The 19437-nt window shown below is 44.3% G+C and overlaps 1 protein-coding gene across 4 annotated transcripts in view; it reads right to left on the reverse strand.

Annotated features, from left to right (window-relative positions):
* XRCC5 (X-ray repair cross complementing 5) overlaps positions 1-19437 on the reverse strand; it is a 130033-nt gene that overhangs the window by 34561 nt on the left and 76035 nt on the right. For 2 of the 4 annotated variants that reach the window (XM_053905056.1, XM_019446053.2), the window contains 4 exons: positions 18434-18530; positions 16359-16426; positions 6763-6837; positions 5771-5997 (listed from right to left, as the gene is read on the reverse strand). In XM_053905056.1, the coding sequence (XP_053761031.1) occupies positions 5983-5997; positions 6763-6837; positions 16359-16426; positions 18434-18530 (255 nt within the window). In that variant the 3' untranslated portion in view covers positions 5771-5982. Of the gene's footprint in view, positions 1-5770; positions 5998-6377; positions 6739-6762; positions 6838-16358; positions 16427-18433; positions 18531-19437 lie in introns of those variants that run through there. The other 2 variants (XM_019446054.2, XR_002079022.2) reach the window with 2 other exon arrangements.

The following is a 19437-nucleotide window of genomic DNA, read 5'->3' on the forward strand; positions in this document are numbered from 1 at the left end:
TGACAAAACTTTTTCTCAAATTGTCTTTGAGCCTCTGATACATCCTTTTGGATACCTGCAGTGGCCTCCAACTTTTAAGAATATATTTGATGTCTGAAAACAGTGGGAGGTCACCTCTGGCCAAACCTTGTGAATAATGATCAAAACAATGCAGATGGTTTGCTCCAAGGAGATGACTAAACCAAACGTGTCGGCTCCCAAAACTACTTTGAAGAACACCAGAACTCTAGCCCTTTTTGTCTTGTTTCTAAGTCCCATGCCCACCACCAGTGGGTTTGGACAACCTGCAAGCAGCGTTCCAAATGGCCTGAGGCCTCCTTTCACCCACCACACATGCCCCACAGCCCTGTCTACTTGTGAGATCTTGGTTTGGAATTATTTTTCCTCTTGCAGTAAAAAAAAAAAAAAAAAAAAGAAAAGAAAAAAAAAAGGAAAAAAAAAAGCCAGAAGTATAGAAAAAGTAAGTATAGCAAAGAAAAAGAAAAAAAAGCCAGAATTTCTGTATTATTGCTCATGCCTCAGCCTTTTGCTCCAAATAGACTCTCCTCTCCTGAGAGGTGAGTACATTCTGTTCTCCTCATCTCATCTGGCAAACATTGGGACACAGGGTTGACAAAGATGTTCTTGGGTGTTGCCAAATCTGCAGAAATGACAGGTCCCTCTCAGGGCAACTTCTGCTGGTTTTTTCCAACCCCTATCAGACATTCCCAGGCAAGGCTGGGGCTTTATACCACCTGGCATCAGAAATGCCCTACGACTCCCTTTTACCCCCGCCCTCTGCCAAATGCTGTGGATGCAAACTGGTAAGAGATGGGACATACTTTCCAGCCTTTTATTCTTGCTAGGACTAAGATAGAGCAAAGTCATGTATATAATCCCTAAGATTGTCTAGATTTTCCAGGAATTTACCGTGCCCTTCCCTCTGCCTCTGAGCAAGACTGTTTCTAATCCAAGCAGGCAGACCAGCAGAGAGGGGAAAGGAATCTCTTTCCTGTTTTCAAAATCCCTGGAGATCTTTCCATAGAGTGTAAAAAGTCTTAACACCAGAACAGACACAGCATCCTGTGAGATGAACAAAAGCCATGCGACCACAGGGAATGTGTGTATGCATCTTTGATGAGGTGTATGATCTTGCCCCTATTTCCCCCCATTTAAATCAAGTCAAACCCAACAGCTTGGAATGCGACTTTAGAATTGTGAGCAATGACAGATGTGCCACACATGCTACCCTTTCGTGTTTTCCTTGCCAAGCTGTTATCTACAGTTATTTTGAAGAACAGAGTTCATCTTTGTTCTTGCTTCTGAAAGGGGAGCTACAGATGTTTGATTTGGGCCATAAAATCAAGGCACGGGGGCCATGTTGTTACCTAAGCAGCAGCTGAGTTCACGGTCACCTACATTTGACTGATTTCAGGTTTACACTTTAAGGAATCAATGTAATCCAGAGATGACTACACTCCCCATGGTCATCCTGTTTCACCCTTACCACCCCTGAAGCACACAGTTCACAGCACATGTGAAACCTCTAAAATAACCAACTCCAAACACATCAGTGAGAAGTATTTCACTGAGTGTTTGGAGGGGAGACCCACACAGGATGGAACTAAGAATAAAATGCTCTATACACACCTGTGTTTTCCTAATCCCTGAAGTTCCCCTTCCCTGCTAGATGGGCAATCTTTCTCTTCACCCACCTCTGCCTCTAAAACTCTCCCCTCACTTATAACATAACGTTCATCAAAAGAAAGGGTGGCAATTAGCAAGAACAGTACCACTATCACATCTCTTGTTCCTCAAGCTTCCTCAGTGGTGTCATCTTCCTCCTACAGGCCTCTCCCCATCCTCCCGTCCCACTATCTGCTCCTGGGTGCTCACCCTGGCCCTGCGAGGGCTACTATAATTCCCAGCATGAAATGGTTAAGAAGGCGTAGAGAAAACCAGAGACTCACCCAAGCTAAGACATGATACAAGACACATCCTCCAGGGCCTGTCAGAGCCCTTACCCATCTATGATGCTGCAGAGGTGGATGGGCCTGGGAAATGTACCATGTAAGGCTGGGAATGGGGCTTGCACCTGGGTTGCCTCGTCTCTACCCCAGGCAGCATGTGTTCCTAATATTCAAGCCATCCCTGCAAAGCCATAGATATAAATCCCCCCTATGAATGAGAGGATCTCAGTCAGGTCCTGATCTGGCTTCTCCCGGGCCACCCTTCCCACAGATGAAATACAAGTGACTTCGCTATTCTGTTGTTTACAGAGGTTAAGGGACTTGCTAAGGCCACAGAGCTGTCAAGTGTTACTGACATGAGGATTAATAAGCACTTGAGTATCGAACATCCAGGGACACTCTGAAGCACAATGCCATTAGGTCTTTCTAAAGAATAGAAGGAAATCTAGTCCAGAGGTAGGTTCATATGGAGAAAAGGGGTGTTTCCTTCCTCTCCAAGGTGACCACAGAAAGCCAACAATACCTAGGTAGGGATTGTAACTGCTGATTAGGTGGACTGACCTATATGGAGGTCAAAGTATAGACTGGAAGAAGCCCCCCCTCCCTATCCCCCTCCTGATTCTCTCCTGCCTGCTAGAGGGAGGGAGGGAGGGAGGACTCACAAACATGACTGGTGACTGAGCCGTGTCTACTCAGGGTCATTTAAACCCTTAATAGCTTATACATATACTAACCTCCACAGGTATTTCTACTTCTGCTCTATGATGCCAGACAGACAAGAAAACCAAAGCCTATTCTGAGTAGTCCCCACAAGATGCTCTTACTCTGTCCTAGGCTTGACAGCCAGCTGGTGACAAGGTCTAGATGTAGGAAGCAGGCTATAAACTGAAGCCCCAAGCTGCTCTCCTTATGATGGTTTCCATTTTGCTGTTTGCTCTTTGTGTGTTTAGCTCCAGCAGGGCATTAACAGGAAAGAGGTGTTTGGCAAGGCAGGATATGGTCATTCCTTGGAATGACTTGGGTTTGATACTAACTTAGTATGGTCAAAATCTAGGGGGACAATATAATCTATAATTCCTATCAGGAAGCCATTATGCCAGGACAATAACTCCCAAGTAAACTGGGATGCGTGGTCACCTTATCAAAACCATCAACAATTCCCTGGGTCCTAACCCCCTACCTTGATCACATAGAGACCTTAATTTTCATGTAATAACTAGAAAGAAAGCCTAAGTCCAATAGCAGTAGGTAATTATGAAAGTTAGCACTGGTATACTCAGGGTTCTAAAAGAAAAAGACAAAGACAGGAAAGCAGACCTATTCAAAGGTCCTGCCCATGGCCTCTATTTTGGGTTTTCCTAATACCACGGTGCTTTATTTCTTTAAAGCATTTTGTAGTTTACAGAGTACATTCACAGGCACGTTGTCCTTAATAAGCCTGGAAGGCAGGTAATAGGTTCGCACACTGACAAAGGCCACACGGCAAGCAGCAGAGGCAGAACCTGATTTCAGGATCTGTAATGGTCCAGCGTCCTTCCCCTACCCACGCTGAGACCATGGACCAAAAAGATTATCTGTTGCTTGAATCAAATCAGCTACAAAGACAGTATTACCACTGTACATATTCAAAACAGAAATACGTATGTGTGCATTTATTTTTAAAACCACCAGGAACTAGATTAAAAAACTGCCTATTCCCAACATGGTTTTCTAAATAATTTCCGAAGAGTCTAACTTTATATGTAAATTAATTGGCAAAGAATCCAACTCTAACATTTAAAGGTGGTTCTTAACAGGGGGGCAGTATGTACTCTTGAGGGGGCATTTGGGTTGTGACTGAGGGGTGAAGGGGAGCCCCCCCTCCTTTACCTCTACTTCCTCTGCAAGTCAACTGGCTGTCTCCCTCCACCTGTGGAGATCCTTCCGCCACTCTGCAGCTTGATTTCCTGGGTGTTCCAAGGGATCTGACCTTGATACAGCTGTGTTTGAGGGACAAGGGAAATCCTGGTCCCCCTACTTTCCGGCCACCTTAACTCCTCCCTCTAGAAGTCAACAAATGTTAGTGACACTGAAGATCAAAGGTGACAAGAATGATAGTCCCTGACCGCCGATTCGCATACAAGCCTATCATTCGCGGGACCGTTAGGCATCTGAGGCTTATAGCCCCGGCTGGCAGACCATGATGCCAGACCATGATGCGCTGCTTGCTGCTCTTCCAGGCCACAGCTGGTGGAAAACCTGGGGGTTCTACAGACCTGCAAAACTCATTTCAGGGAAATGGGATCTTGGTGTGTTCATCCAAAACATCATGCGTGCCCTCACTCAAAAGAGTATGTTCTGACCAAGGCTACACAGCATGTATTCTGTGCCTACAGGAGGTGGATTTAGTAACCGCATGACTAATTTAGTCCTTTCCCTCCCTAGCCTGTTACATTAATTTCTTTCTTTCTTCACATATTCAGACAATTTAGGTAAAAGTGAGGTTAAGCACAAATAATCCCACCATGTACAACACAGATCAGAAAGTACCAGCAGATCTAAAGGACTAACTTGATCCGAACTTCTCCTGGTTTGACAGAAGGACTATCTCCAAGAGGAACTCCCCAAACTGCCAAAGATGAGGGATTCTTATCAGGCCCGACACCTGAACTGATTCATACCGCCAGGAGGGTCTGATGAGAATAAGGTAGAATTGAGAGTACAAAGCTTCCCCTCTGGATATGACACGTCTCAGTTATGTGCAAGTCACAGACGTGCCCCGGGCTGCAACCATCCAACTAGACAGGAAGGTACGGACGGCATCCTTCACTGGGCTTGCTTCAAATGGGTTCCTGGATGTCAAGATTAACTAAGGTGTGCAGAGTACTGAGGGGATGGCCCAGAGGCCTAGAGGAAACCACTACTCTCTCACCTCAGCTGGCTGGGAGATCCGTCTTCAAGCAATGCACAGAGGGTCTCTAATTCCCCGCTTGGCACTGAAAAATTCTTTTGCAGATAATTCACAGTGAGTGGCAAGCCACGGGAGGGGCGAGTCATTTATGCCTTCAATACCACCTTTGCAGAATGAAATGAAACACTGACCGTTTACGGAGTGCTGAGGGTATGGGGAGACTGGGCGTCACAAGGTTTGTGACACCAAGGGAGGAGGAGTTAGAACTCAGGAAAGGAATGAGGTCTGGAAAAGTAAGCGTTTTGCTATTTTCTCGTTTAGGGAAAGGAAACGTCACCCAGAGAGAGAGGAAAGGAGACTCTGGAAAAGAATGGGAAATTAAGGAAGTGTTTGAACACTTTGTCTCTGTGAGACCTGTAGGTGGGCAGTAATAAAACGATAAAATCCTAATTACAGGGGGTGAATTTCCCCGTTGTTTTGTTTCAGGGTTGGCGGATCTGTCAGAGGCTGGACCAGAAGAGCATTTCTTCATGAGATCACCACCGTAGCTTCGTGAGCAGGGAAGCTGTGCCCCCCTCCCACCCTACTCAAGGAAAACCACCTACACATACAGCTGACGTAATGTGGGGATGAAAGGCTTAAATAAAAACACAAAGAGTCAGCTCTTAGCCACGAGTTCCCAAACCCACCTTTTTGGCGGTAAGGAACTACCACCACTCTATGACCAGCATAAGCTGTTGGGGGGTCGGACAGTGGGCTGTACCTCCAGGACAGGACTCAGAAGGTCACCAATGACACGAGGTGAAGCTCCACGAGGCCTGTGATTCTTACCAGTATACCAGGTCAGGAAGAAATCGGTTTTCCAAAAACTTCAAAGCACATGCATAAATATACCGAGATCATAAAGACCACAAAAGAAATAATACACTGATCAGAAAGCAACGATTCTTTATAAACATGTATAGGCTCTAAATGACCCCTTATAGTTGTATCTACTCATTCCAGAGAATTAGGAGATTCTCTTCCGCAGAACCTACAGAGACCATCCCCAGAGCTTCCAGTTCCCTTGAATGGCCTCCTCTGGACAGAACTCCCAGCGTGAGAGCGGTGACAATTCTCGCAGATTCCCCACACGGCCACGACCTATATCAAGTCCAGCTGTGAATGAGAAGAACACTTTTAGAAAGGAGCCAGGCCAACCACGGACCGCTGCTTCCCTGGTGAGAAGGAGTTTAACGACAATGGCTCTCTTCACTGGTGGCATACATGTACTAACTCAGTGCTGTTTCAGGAGTTAAAAACCCAGTAAGTGGTCACAACACTGAAGACTTCTCCACAAACAGACTGAAAGTTTGTACTGGAATTAGCTGTCGTGTGAGGCTAAAAGGTGGGAAGTTTCCCCACATGAAGGATGGATACAAAGGCAAGACTTACACAGCCTCCCAGGCAACCAGACAAGGTGTGAGGAGGTCCAGAAATCCCCCAAATGCCTCTCAGCTGATTTTGTTTACATTAAGTTAATTGACAATATTCAAGAATTAGGCTTTTAAAAGGCTGTTTTTATTTGTCAACCCACACAAATTGCATGCTGTATTGCTTATTTTGGTTGAGAGCAATTTCAGTAAATTATGACATTTTGCTACTAAAGGAATGGCCTCACCAGCTCTTTTTCAGTCCTTCACGAGAAAGGATTAAACTGAATGAACAATATAAGTGAAACCAGAGAGCACAGGAATTTCCTTATGAAATTACCTATCTGATTAAATTTATAACGGCAATAAATAATAGTGTAGGGAGCTTCTGGTGTGTCAGCAATTAAAACTCAAATTAAGAAACAGGCCTATGATAGGTAGCACTGTGGCTGTATTTACATTCAGACCAGTCCGATCTGGAGAACACCTGGAAGAGATGAAAAGCACTTACTAAATCATCCACGTCACCACCTTCTGCAAATATGGCTGCTGCGTCTTCATTTGGATTTTCTCTAGGGGCCAGAAACTGTGAATACAAAGCCAGGCATGACACCAAAATGACATTTTTGCCTCTTTGGATGGAGGGGACAGTCTGCTGGCGGTGTCACAGGCAGACCTAAGAAGGCTTGCTTAGCAAAGTCTCACTGCAGTGGCCTCAAAGCAGCATCATCTTGATGCATACTCCTTCATTTGGCCCTGGACAAGAGCACCAATTTTTAAGTTGAATAGTTCACGTTAATTAGTCACCAAGAGAAAGTTCTTGTGAAGAGGGAGAAAACGACATGGTTTGCCAAGGCAGTGACCCCACCGGAGGGCCCCGTGTCAGGCATTGCGGACATTTCCATTTCTGCTTCCCCAGGGGACTTTTGTGCTCATTAGAGGTAAGAAAAGAACCAAACCTGGGGCTCCTCGGGCCAGTCGGTTAAGTGTCCAACTCTTGATTTCAGCTCAGGTCATGATCCCAGGGTCATGGGATCAAGCTATGAGCTGAGCTTGGAGCCTGCTTAAGATTCTCTCTGTCCCTCTCTCTCTCTCTCTCTCTCTCTCTCTCACTCTCTCTCTCTGCCCCTCTCCCCTGTTCGTGCTGTCCCTCTGTCTCTCTCTAAAATAAGGAAAAGAACTAAACTCCTGGAACGATTACGTTTTGGTCTCTTTTGAAAGGAGCATAAGAATCCAGTGTGTGAACTCAACAGTTAGAATCTCATTCCTCAACTCTATGGAGGACAAAAGGTAGGACTTCCTGTAAATGATGTGAAACACAAAAATGGGTGAGCTTGAGAGGCTGTGCAATTCCTTTCCTGGAAATCCTTCAATTGGTTAGAAAACGTCTGAAAAACAAAGGTGGAGGAGAAAACTTCTAATGCATGCTTCTGTTCAGCATTAGTATTCTAGACCTGGAGCTTCTGAAAGGCAGATGCACAGAAAAGCAAGTGCCCTGAATCGAAGTCTGCAAGGATCTAGGGATGAAATTCAGATTTTAAAAAAGTGCTGGGTGCCCTTGAAAATCATCTGAACACTCCTGCTCTCTCCCCATCCCTCTAGGAGAGAGCAGTGGGGTCTCCTCTCTTCCAGGCAGGCAGTAACTGGGTCTGAGAGCTGGGGTTTGTCATCCACTTATCTAACCCCAGAGGGTGCTCCATCTCCTGGTACCCTAAGTCCCTGAAATGGCCGCAGAGCCAAACCCAGAGGAGCGTTTTTAAAGGTGGGGCCTCCCTCTCCCGCCTGCACTCCTCAGGGCCAGTGTGCATGGAGCACAAGGCCAAAGTCACCCTGAATTATTAGGCTATGTGCGGCAAGTGTCAGGAAGCCAGTGCTGCACGTCCTGCCATCCCTCGAGTGCAGAAACTCACACACACGGGTCATAACACAGCATCGGTGGACACTGTATCTGCAGAACTGGCGCCATGGCCATGACAGTTTGCTTTTGACTCAGCCTCTGTCCTGGACTTTTTTTCCTCAGTCAAAACCACTCACCACTCATTAACTTCAGTTTTGACTGAGAGACTCAGGAATTTATTCCTTCTCAGGATACTCGTGGATCCTTCCATGGCCCTTTGTTGACCTGAAACTGGACCATGTTCAGTGCTGGGCATCAATGGTATAAGAGATGGGAAATGCTAGCAAAGGGGGATACAGTCTGAAGTAGAACTATAATGCAGCTTCTGTACCATTAATTCTTTTTTATTTATTCTAGTTGATTATTAAGATACCTGAGGGCCAAGTACAGATAAATGACCACCACACGTGTATCTGCATATGGTGTATGTCTGAAGATTAAACTCTGCTCTATCCTAGATTCTAAGAGGTCTAGGATATCCTAGATACCTTAGATTATGATTCTAATTACCATCATTAAAAATGGTTTTTACTTTGTTCCTTGCCTCTCCTATGCATTACCACTTAGCTGCATGATAGTTCTTACATTAGGAATGCATGGCTAAAAGACTTGCCCAGTTTGGGTGAAGAGGGTTAAGAGCAGAGCTGTGTTTTTCCAGAAACCTCTGGGGGGGCCACACATCAGCAGCACCTGCCAGACACAGACACGCTCCCAGGGCCCAGCAGTTCCACAGTCCACCATACCCTTCATCACCCTGAGGGACCGGATATGTGGTAGGTATTTGCCAGTCTAGAAAACCCCTAACATTTTCTGGCACATAGCCTCTAAGAGCTCCAAACTCCATCCCTCCTCACCTGCACACCCCCTTTTCACGGTGCAATTACCAGACAGATGAAGGCAGGGCTGTCTGCACAGTACGACTGCAGTACATACAATTAAACACAAACGGCCCATCGCTGAGACCAAGCCGACCTCCTAGGAAGAGAGGAGCACCAGCAAGCAAACTCTCATTTCCATCACGTGCTAAGCACCTGCAAGTGATTCTCCTGACAGATCTGCTTCATACTTCTGCGCAAGCGAATGATGGCTAAAAGCCGGGCTGCCATCCATTATCTCCCCAGAGCCCCAGGCAAGGCTGATCCCTTACACATATCACTCCTCTTCATCAGAGTTTTTAACTGCAAGTAATTTGCAGGCTGTGCAGTGTGACGGGAAGCTGGAGATATAGCAGAGAACTCGATGACTGGCCTGCTTTCTCAATAAAAGCAACAGATTCTCTGAACGCAGCAGGAAGGGGCAGGAGCCAACTCTCATCTTCTCGCGTGTTCTTTCCCTCTGCAATGCTGCCAGGTTGAGAATAAATAGAAAGGATACTTGTGTGACACACTCCTCCTTCCTCAAACCACCAGGATTCACTTGGGGTTACCAAGAAAGAGTGTCCTTACTTGAAGAGCTTTGTGAAATGGACAAACTGTTGCTTTGCAAGCACACCGAAATACAATCCTGGCCACAGCAGGGAAATGGAGTCAGTAACGTCTGTATGGAAACAACCAGTCTAACCCCTCCATAAGACTAACAACTAATCATCAGCTTGTGCTCAGACCCTGACCAGTCCTGAATTAAACTCACAGGGCTTCCAGCGGGCTGACTCCAATACTATCCAGTCCACCCATAATCCAGATGTATAAAAGCATCAGGAAGAACAAGTCTGTTTGCATGTATTTTGCCTAAAAGGACATACATGTGAGTGTATACCCTGTGTATCTTACATCGTGCTACAAAGGCCATATTGCACAGCAGAGAAATCTGGCAACCCGCTGTGGGAGAACATAACCGTAACCCTAGCTAACCTCAGCCTCATGGGCAAGCCGCTTGACCTTTCTATAATTCATTTCCCCCCAAAACCAAAAGGGAATACTAGTGCTCGCTCTATCTCATGGGTTGTGGTGGGCCTCAGATGGAAAAAAGTATGCAAACCTACCTCGTCATATGTCGCTTTTATGTTCAACTCCTAGGAGTGTACCTGATATATGTCCACCAAATGACGTGTATGTACAAGAGCCATAGCATTTTCATAAGTGCCAAAGTCTGGAAACAATCAAATGCCCACCATGAGGGGAATGGATAAATAAATGATGGTATAACCGTAAAAGGGAGCATAGCTATAACAAAGGATGAATCACTCTAACATCATGGATGAATCATAAAGGTTAAGGACAGGCAAAGCTATGCTCAAGGGACAGGTGTCAGAATAGTGGTTACCCCGGGGACCAGGGGTTTCTGAATGCGAAGGGTACAAAGAGGCTTCGGGGGTAATGTAAATGTTCTATATTTTGATCTGAGTGGTGGGTACCCATATATGTGAATATGTAAGAATTCATCAGGTTGCATATTTAAGCTTTGTGCACTTACTATATGTATGTTCCACTTCAATAAAAATTTTAAAACTTTATACTAAAAGTATCAAGCTCTAAACAAATATAAGATAAAACTGTAGTATTTTCCTTACTGCTTTTCTTTGAATTAGCATACGAAACAACTACACCAGAGACTTAAGGCAGAAAAGAAAAGTGGAAAAGAGCAAAGGAAAAATTGTCATGGGGCCAACAGGGGACAGCAGTTAAAGAAAACTGTTCTCAAGAAATGATTCACATATTTTATCTTATAATCCTTCACAAGTTTGGAGATCTCTCACAAACTCACACACAGAAAACTGGGTGTACTCTTGCAAGGGGGGACACGAGCATCTTTCCTGTACGTAGATGTGGCTGGAGGCATGGAGCGGTGGCGCCATGGTGTGGTGGGAAGATGACCATAATGGTTTCCGGGGCTCTAGATTCTACTCAGTTCTGCTAGCCATGAACTTGCTAGGAGACACTAAGCAAGTCAATGTCACCTCTCTAGATGGAGTTTGTAAAATGACCAGATTGCTAAACTCCTATCATCTATGATGCTAAAGTGGAAAATCAGTAAATGTCAACAACAAAAGAGAAGGCTAGATTAGGCGGCTACAAGGAAAACAAGTACTAAAAAGATGATTATCCCCCCACAGAGTTCCCATCAAATGATTATTTAGACATAGCTCTCAGCCCCCTGGTATCCGTGAAAAATAATACAGCAAAGCCATGGGGAGAAATCCTCTTTCCCATCCGTGCTCCTAGTATGGAGTAAAAAGAATGAAGGACTGGGGGCCAGTCCTAGAACTGGACTCTTGGCCAGGGACCTACGAAGAGATCTCAGCCATGTTATTTTACTTCTTGGGGCCCTATGTTTCTTCATCTATGAAATAAGGAGGTTAGACTGGATCAGTATTTTTCAGGTTCTGTTCCTTGAGGTCCTGCGTGTTCTTCTGAGTCCCCCGTGCACGGGTAATCCCAAACTGCCACACTCATTGTCCACCAACTGAGAGGCACCACCCTTCTCTGTTTTATGTATCAGGTTTCCCTGTAAGCGTTACGTTTCAAAAATAAAAACTCCATTAGAAGATCATTAGAATTCTTTCCAGCTGAATGAAATTATACACAACGTAAGCCAACTTCCTCTGCCTTAGTTAAGGATCTGGCTTGTTTTAATTCTTCTAACCCAGGGCTTCCCGACATCATTATTCAACATTTTGGGCCAGAGAATTCTTTTTTTTTTTAAATTTTTTATTTGAGAGAGAGAGAGAGAGAGAGAGAGAGCGAGCACAGGGGAGAAGGGCAGAGGGAGAGAAGGAGAATCCTAAGCGGCCTCCACACTCAGTATGGAGCCTGATGCAGGCAGGGCTTAATCCCATGACCTTGGGATCATGACTTGAACTGAAATCAAGACTCGGCTGCTCAACCGACTGAGCCACCCAGGAGCCCTCAGATAATTATTTTATGTTAGAGGGCTGTCCTGTGAACCACAGGATGTTTCCCAGCATCCCTGGCCTCTGCTCACTAGGAGTCAGTAGCACCCATACCCACCATTGTAACCACCAAAATGACTCTAGACAATACCAAATGTCTCCTGGGGAGCAAAATCATTCCTGGTTGAGAACCACTGTTCTAACTCTAACATAGGTTAGCAAGAAGAAACTTATTTAAAAAAAAAAAAAAAAAAAAAAGGAAGTCTTTGATAAAGAAGACAAACTTCAAATGAAGAGTCAGCCTATCCTAACCTTCCACAAGTCCAAGTGTGTTACTACTGGTGGTCCCAGGGCAAACAACCTCCCAATGCTCCTGGAACGTGCCGGGCGTAAGCTGCACGCCACTCCCCACAGAGCCACGCCTTGAGGGGTGGACATGAGAGCTATCTGAAGGCTCTACCAAACATCAAATGAGACTGTATGTCTGACAATAACAAAAGGAAACAGAAAAAGTTAAGTGAAAGAACTGGCAAATTATAGTGACAATAAAAGCAAATGTTGGGGGGAAAGAGGCATCATGTTTATAGTCTAGGCTTCAAAATGAAATGAGAGCTATGAGTGAATTTAAAAGAGAGTGACTATCTAAACTTACATGGAAGAACTTTCTATTTCTGGAGCAGGACTGACTTACCTAGATTGCTCAAAGAGTCTTAAAATCTACACTTTTCGAGAATATACCAGAGGGAAATGGCTCTCCTTAAGACATGCGAGTGTAAAGTTAGGATTTCATTTTCATTTCAAACAGACATCCCATGCAAATCATCAACATTTAATAATAATTTGACAGCTTTCTAACTTCAAGTGACTTATGGAAGTAACTTGGCAGACTTGAAATGGACTGTGAGGACTGCCCTTCAACCTCTTATAGTCCAGTTTCCTTAACTGATTATTTGGGAAGTGTCCCAACTTAATACTCCCTCTGTAGGCAACATAAATCCTGCAGTGCATAGTCAGAAGAGGCTCCCCCTCCCTGCCCTGCTGCAGTAGGTCTTGGAAACCACAAAAAGCCAGTTTCCCCAAGCCAGGCCCTTCCTCAGTGATTCTCCCCAGTGTCCTCTGTATGTGCATTCTCCCTCCCACATGTCTCTCCCACAGTCAACAAGTGCCATTTAACAACATCTTTAACACAGGAGCACCTGGGGGGCTCGGTCAGTTAGACGGCTGGCTCTTGGTTTCTGCTCAGGTCATGATCTCACCGGTTCGTGAGTTCGAGCCCTACATCCGGCTCCGCACTGGCTGTGCAGAGCCTGCTTGGGACTCTCTCTCTCTTCTCAAAAAATAAATAAAAAAACGTAAAAAAAATTTTTTTTTAATACAAGGATTAAGTTTTCCCCCTGATAAACAAAATGAATGTTTTGGGAACAAAAAGATGGGAAGTTTTCAGAGTTGTCTTAACTCACAACCAACTGTAATCAGCTCTGCTGACACTGGAACCATGTTAAGGATAGACAGAGCCCCACACCTAGTCATTAACTGAAATTCCTCTCTGCACCTTAATGATCAGACATTGAGATTCCCCAAGGTTAGGCTCTGTGCCTTTAAGTTCCAAAGAAGATACTGCATTTGCAGCACAGAACAAGCCTCAGACAACTTGCAAGAAGCACACCATCCCTTCTTAGACTTCTTTCTTCCCTACTATTCTGGACTCACTTAGCCATGACACCTTTGCTTAAGATGCACTGCGGGGAGGGAAACACTCCCTTTTCAGATCTGTGCTTCTCTGCTTTCTTCACTAACAGTAATACGTACTCAACTCTCACCTGGATGACAGATTTTTTTTTTTTTTAATGCAATGATTTGTCTTGATTTAATTTACTTGTTTAGCAAAAGCTGATTGATAAGCCTTCATGCTAAGTGATGGCTAACTTTTTGTGTCAACTGGCTAGGCCACGGTGCCCAGCTACGGTGTGCAAAACACTAGTCTAGATGTTGCTGTGAAGGTGATTAACATTTACAATCAGCTGCCTTGAAATAAAGATTACCCTTGGTAATACTGGGAGGCCTCATCCAATCAATTGAAGGAATTCTGCCTCAAGAGTGTAACACAGAAATCCTGCCTGAATTTCTAGCCTGCTGGCCTGCCTGACAAATTTCAGATTGGCCAGTCCCCACAATTTCATGAGCCAATTCTTCAAAATAAATCTTTCCCCAATCCCCCCCACTCCCCCCCCCACACCCATATATCCCATATATATATTCTATTGGTTTGGTCTCTCTGGAGAGCACTGAATGATACACTCTAGTTCAAGGGGGAAATATCATGCCAGTGTATAAAGTAACAAACAGAAATAAAACCAAGCAGTTAGATGACATACTCTTGAGTACGGACATAGTCACAGTATTGACTGTGGTGGAAGAGGGTACAGACCCTGTGGAGCCCCTTTAGAGACAAAAATCAGCATCTTAGGGTATGCTTCTAAAATTTCAGGATCTTACTTCCTGAAAGCAGGGACCGGATATGTTCTTTAACAAAATGTTTTTGCCAGGCAAAGTGCTTAATACAGTTTCTAACAGATTCTAACTTCTTTCCCCCCCAAAAATACTATGGTTTCTGCCAAATGCCTTTATTGAGTTGAAAATTTAAGGCATTTTTAAAATTTGGCCTGAATTTAGCCATAAGATGAAAACTTCCAGCCTTGTTCCTGCCTTTCTCTTAACAGATTCCTGTCTGCTAGCCCAGATCAAGCTCTCCCTTAGCGTGTGTTTTTAGTTTTTTGAATCTCTACTATCTTCCTCTGCAACCCTGTAACTGATGGTTTAAGGGCAGGGTGCTGTCTTATCTAGCACAGTGCCCAGCAGATGGCAGGGGCCAGGCACAGTAACTGACAGCTGCTGGGTGTTGTGCCAGCAGGGCTGGATCAGTCAGGTACTGCAACTGAAGTTAATGTTATGAAACACATACTTGTGAGAAACCCTATTTAATTTTATTAAAATATATTAAAATTTCATGGGGCACCTGGGTGGCTCAGTCAGTTAAGTATCTGACTTTTGATTTTGGCTCAGGTCATGATCCCAGGGCCGTGGGATCCACGCTCAGCATGGAGCCTGGTTAAAATTCATTCTCTCTCTCTCTCTCTCTCTCTCTCTCTCCCTCTCTCTCTCTCTCTCCCCCTTCCTCCCTCCTTCCCTCCCTCTGTCCCTCTCCCCGACTCGTGCTCTCTCCCACACTCAAATAAAAAAATTAAAAAAGAAAAAAAACCTTAAAAAAAAATTTCACCACAGATCTGAGGTATAATGAAAGATTACCAAACTCAACAGTCAATATATCTGATTCATGGCTGAATCAGATACAAACAGGGAGACCCTGGTCTATTTGTGTCAATACATGGGGTCTTTTATTAAAAAACACCTTTGGAATACTTTGTCTTACTCTGGAATACTAGGGTTTCTCTACTGTCTATGTACTACAATCACCTGAGGGGCTTTAAGACCTCAAACCCTGCCCAGGACCTCAATTTCAGACTAACAGAATCTTTGGGGGTGGGGCGTGGTCATTAGTTTTTGGGTTTTTTTTAAATATTTTTAAGTTTTTAATTTTTTTTGAGAGAGAGTGTGTGAGCAGTAGAGGGGGAGAGAAAGAATCTTTTTTTTTTAGTATTTATATTTGAAAGAAAGAGACAGAGACAGAGACAGAGAGAGAGAGAGAGAACACATGTGGGGGAGGGGCAGAGAGAGGACAGAGGATCCGAAGCAGGCTCTGTGCTGACAGCAGCAAGCCCAATATGGGGCTCAAACTCACGAACCATGAGATCATGACCTGAGCCAAAGTCAGATGCTCAACTGACTGAGCGACCCGGGTGCCCCAAGAGAGAGAATCTTAAGCAGCCTCCAAGCTTAGCACAGAGCCCCACACGGGGCTCAATTTCATGACCCTGAGGTTATGACCTGAGCCAAAATCAAGAGTCAGACATTCAACCAACTATGCCACCCAGGTGCCCCCTTCAAATTTCTTAAGTAACAGTCCCCTCGGTGACTAATGTGTGGCCATGGTGGGAATCACTGGATGGCCTGGATTTCAGAGCCTTTACCAACGCCCAGAATAAGCTTGGTATGCACTAGGGACTTTAGGAGCTCTAGAGTCAATAAAGCTGCGGTTCCAAGTGAATTCTAGAAGCATCACTGCAGTCTATGGAAAACTGAACGAGTTTACAGTATCAGCCACAAAGATGGGGCAGTTGGAGGAATCTGCCGATTGGTTGTATAAAGAATGGGGACCCTAATTTAGTTACCCTTAAAATTTAAAATCTTCAAGGAAGAATGCACATCCAGAAAATATCCACTACAATAATTCATCTACAGACAGGGTATTATTCCTCAATACCTTTTTGGCTTCTTCAGCTGTGATGGAACTTCCGGGGGCTTCATCTTTGGTGATCAGAGTAATTCCATCTAAAAAGTAATTCACAGAGTGAAATCCAAGTGCAAAGAATCAATCCCAATCATACCTTCCTTTCTACCGTGCCGCTCCCATCTTTGCATGGGAGATTTTTAAAACTATACAGGGTGCACTTCTCTGTAGGAAATGCAAAACTGTTGTTCCTTGCATCCTATCCTTTCTCCTACTTTGCTTGTGGATGCCGCCTGCCTTATGATGCCTTCCTTGATTAAATCTCTCCTTGAGAATTTTCACATCGCTTTGTTTACACCTTTGAAATGGCTCCCATCACATCTTACCTTGTGTAACTATTTGTACATATTTCCTCTCTCCTAACGGACCACACTTTTCTCCAGGACAGGGACAGGGTTTTATTCACCTTTATATTCCCCTCAATGTTGTGCATGGTGTAAGTTCAGTAAATAAATAACCTAATAACTATACTTTGGCCCAAATCCATTAGGTATCCAATATGAGAATCTGCAGACATTTTGACTTCTAGTAATGTTACTGGCTACTGACGGAACGGCAAGAGGCCCAAGGTCGGGAGGAAACATGTTCTCACAATGGTCATGTCTGCAACTTAGCACGTACGTCAATTTTAGCTCAGTGAGAGCAAATCAAGAATAGAAAATCTACCCTTCGGTTCTCTCTTCTTCGTAAGATTTTACCCTGCCTCAAAGAGTTGATGCTTGATACACCTTCAGAAAAGCACATACATGGGGCGCCTGGGTGGCTCAGTCAGTTAAGTGTCTGACTTCAGCTCAGGTCCTGATCTCATGGCTCGTGAGTTCAAGCCCCACATTGGGCTCTGTGCTGACAGCTCAGAGCCTGGAGCCTGCAGCCAGACTTGGATTCTGTGTCTCCCTCTCTCTGTCCCTCCCCACTCGTGCTCTGACTCAATCTCTCTCGCTCTCAAAAATAAATAAACATTAAAAAATTGTTTTTAAATAAAAAAGAAAGAAAAGCCCATTTAACATCCATTTGTACCTAGGAATGGCACAGGTCATGTGTATTCTCTCAACAGGAGATAAGCTCTCAGTAAATATGTACCCTGTGTATGTCCTATAAGTTTCTGTTCAGTAAACAATATGCTGGAGGCAATCAATAAATACCAAAAACAATCTCTTTCATCTAGCAGGTCAGCAGCAGAGACACCAAAGTGATCTGAGTAAGCCCCATTCACCACCTATTCTAATGGCTTCTGCTCCCCAGTCTAGAAGCTAAAGGGCTGAAAAATGAACTGTCAGGAAGATAGTTCCTGACTGATGAGAAGCTGCCATTTGAAGCTGGATAGATAGATCTGCAACTCCTTTTCACAGAATCTGCACAGGAACACAGCTTGAAACTCATCCAAGGGCCCTACTTCAAGTGGAAAGTTTCATAATTTTCAACACGATTGTTTTCATAACAGATATTTTTAACAGGTAATATCTTATACTACCTGAAAAGAAAATCAAGTTCTGAAAGAAAATCAAGTCAGGTTAAAAAAAAAAAAAAGGGCAAAGTGCACGAAGGAAATCAGACATCAGGCCTAACACTGGAAGAGTGTGTGCTGTCTTCTTTCTGAGATTAGTCTGCACCAGTCCAATGTGAGGGAGCGGCTGTGGTGCATGAAGATGCTGGTCTGCTGGAGCAGAAAGCCCAAGAACATGTTAATGGAAGGCCACAGGAGAGCAAACTGTGGGTGAGGTCAATGAGAGTGCTGTGGATCCGGCAGGATGGACAGGACGAAAGGGTCTAAGCATCTGAGAAAGGGGGCAGTGTTTGCCCACATGGTTTCTTCCAACAAACAGCAAGGTACCATCTGAGAAATGGGCCATGCTGCACACAGCTGAAGACAGGACTTGCGTGTTGACTTATTATTTATGACTTTTTATTTATGCTTATTAACTGAGCATTTCCCAAATCCACATGGAAAGGCATCAGGTTGCCACATAACACATCAGACAATGTAATTTACACTTATATTTAGAAAAAACAGCACAAATGTTTGGAGCAAATGACAAAAGACACCTTACCCTGAACGACAATGTCCCAGAAATGCTTTAATTGTTTAATTTCCACTTTCTCTCGAAGGGCTTTCAGGAAATTGTTAAAGCACTGCTCTTCCGAAACCTGGAGGCATGGGCGGGTAGAGGGGCATCAGGTTGGAGCCAACACGGAGACAAGTCCTTCCCAGGACAAAGTGCTATATATACTGAGACCACCATTATTTATAAGAAAAATATGTCATGTTCTTCTTTGGTGAAATGGGAAATGGGGTATGGCATTTCAAATTTCAGCTTTGTTCACTGGGAACCAGGAATCTTTCCATCTGTGGATGGTAGAGAACTCCGTAGGGCCACAACAGGTTTTTTGGTGGCCTGGTACTTTGCTTTTTGACCTTTCATATAGACAAATTCAAACAAAAATAGGATGATGTCATCAATGCTCATATACCCATCACCCAGCCTCAACACCTGTCGACTTAGCCAATCTTGTCCCATCTGTACTCCTACCTTCTCCTTCAACCCAGGGGTTGTTTGGAAGCAAACGTCAAGCATATTACATCATCTATAAATATTTCTGTATGCAGTATCTAAAATATAGAGAGGGACTCTTTTTTAAAAAAATACCGAAAAATTAGGAGTAAATAACCAGTCAGTAGTCACATCTTCCCATTTATAAAAACCTTTTTTCTTTAAAAAATTTTTTTTTTATTAACGTTTGTTCATTTTTGAGACAGAGAGAGACAAAGCATGAATGGGGGAAGGTCAGAGAGAGAGAGGGAGGCACAGAATCTGAAACAGGCTCCAGGCTCTGAGCTGTCAGCACAGAGCCCGACGCGGGGCTCGAACTCACGGACCGCGAGATCATGACCTGAGCCGAAGTCGGACGCTTAACCGACTGAGCCACCCAGGCGCCCTAAAACCTTTTTTCTTTTAGTGTGTCTGTGTGTTTTGCAGTTTTGCAGCTAAAAAAGGTCTTTACATTAAGAGTGGCTGAGAGGTCTCTGAGTCTCTTTGGATGCTCCTTCATCTCT

The sequence above is a fragment of the Panthera pardus genome, unplaced genomic scaffold, assembly GCF_024362965.1.
Source record: "Panthera pardus isolate Hobbes unplaced genomic scaffold, ASM2436296v1 HiC_scaffold_10, whole genome shotgun sequence".
In the NCBI taxonomy this organism is placed as follows: Eukaryota; Metazoa; Chordata; class Mammalia; order Carnivora; family Felidae; genus Panthera; species Panthera pardus.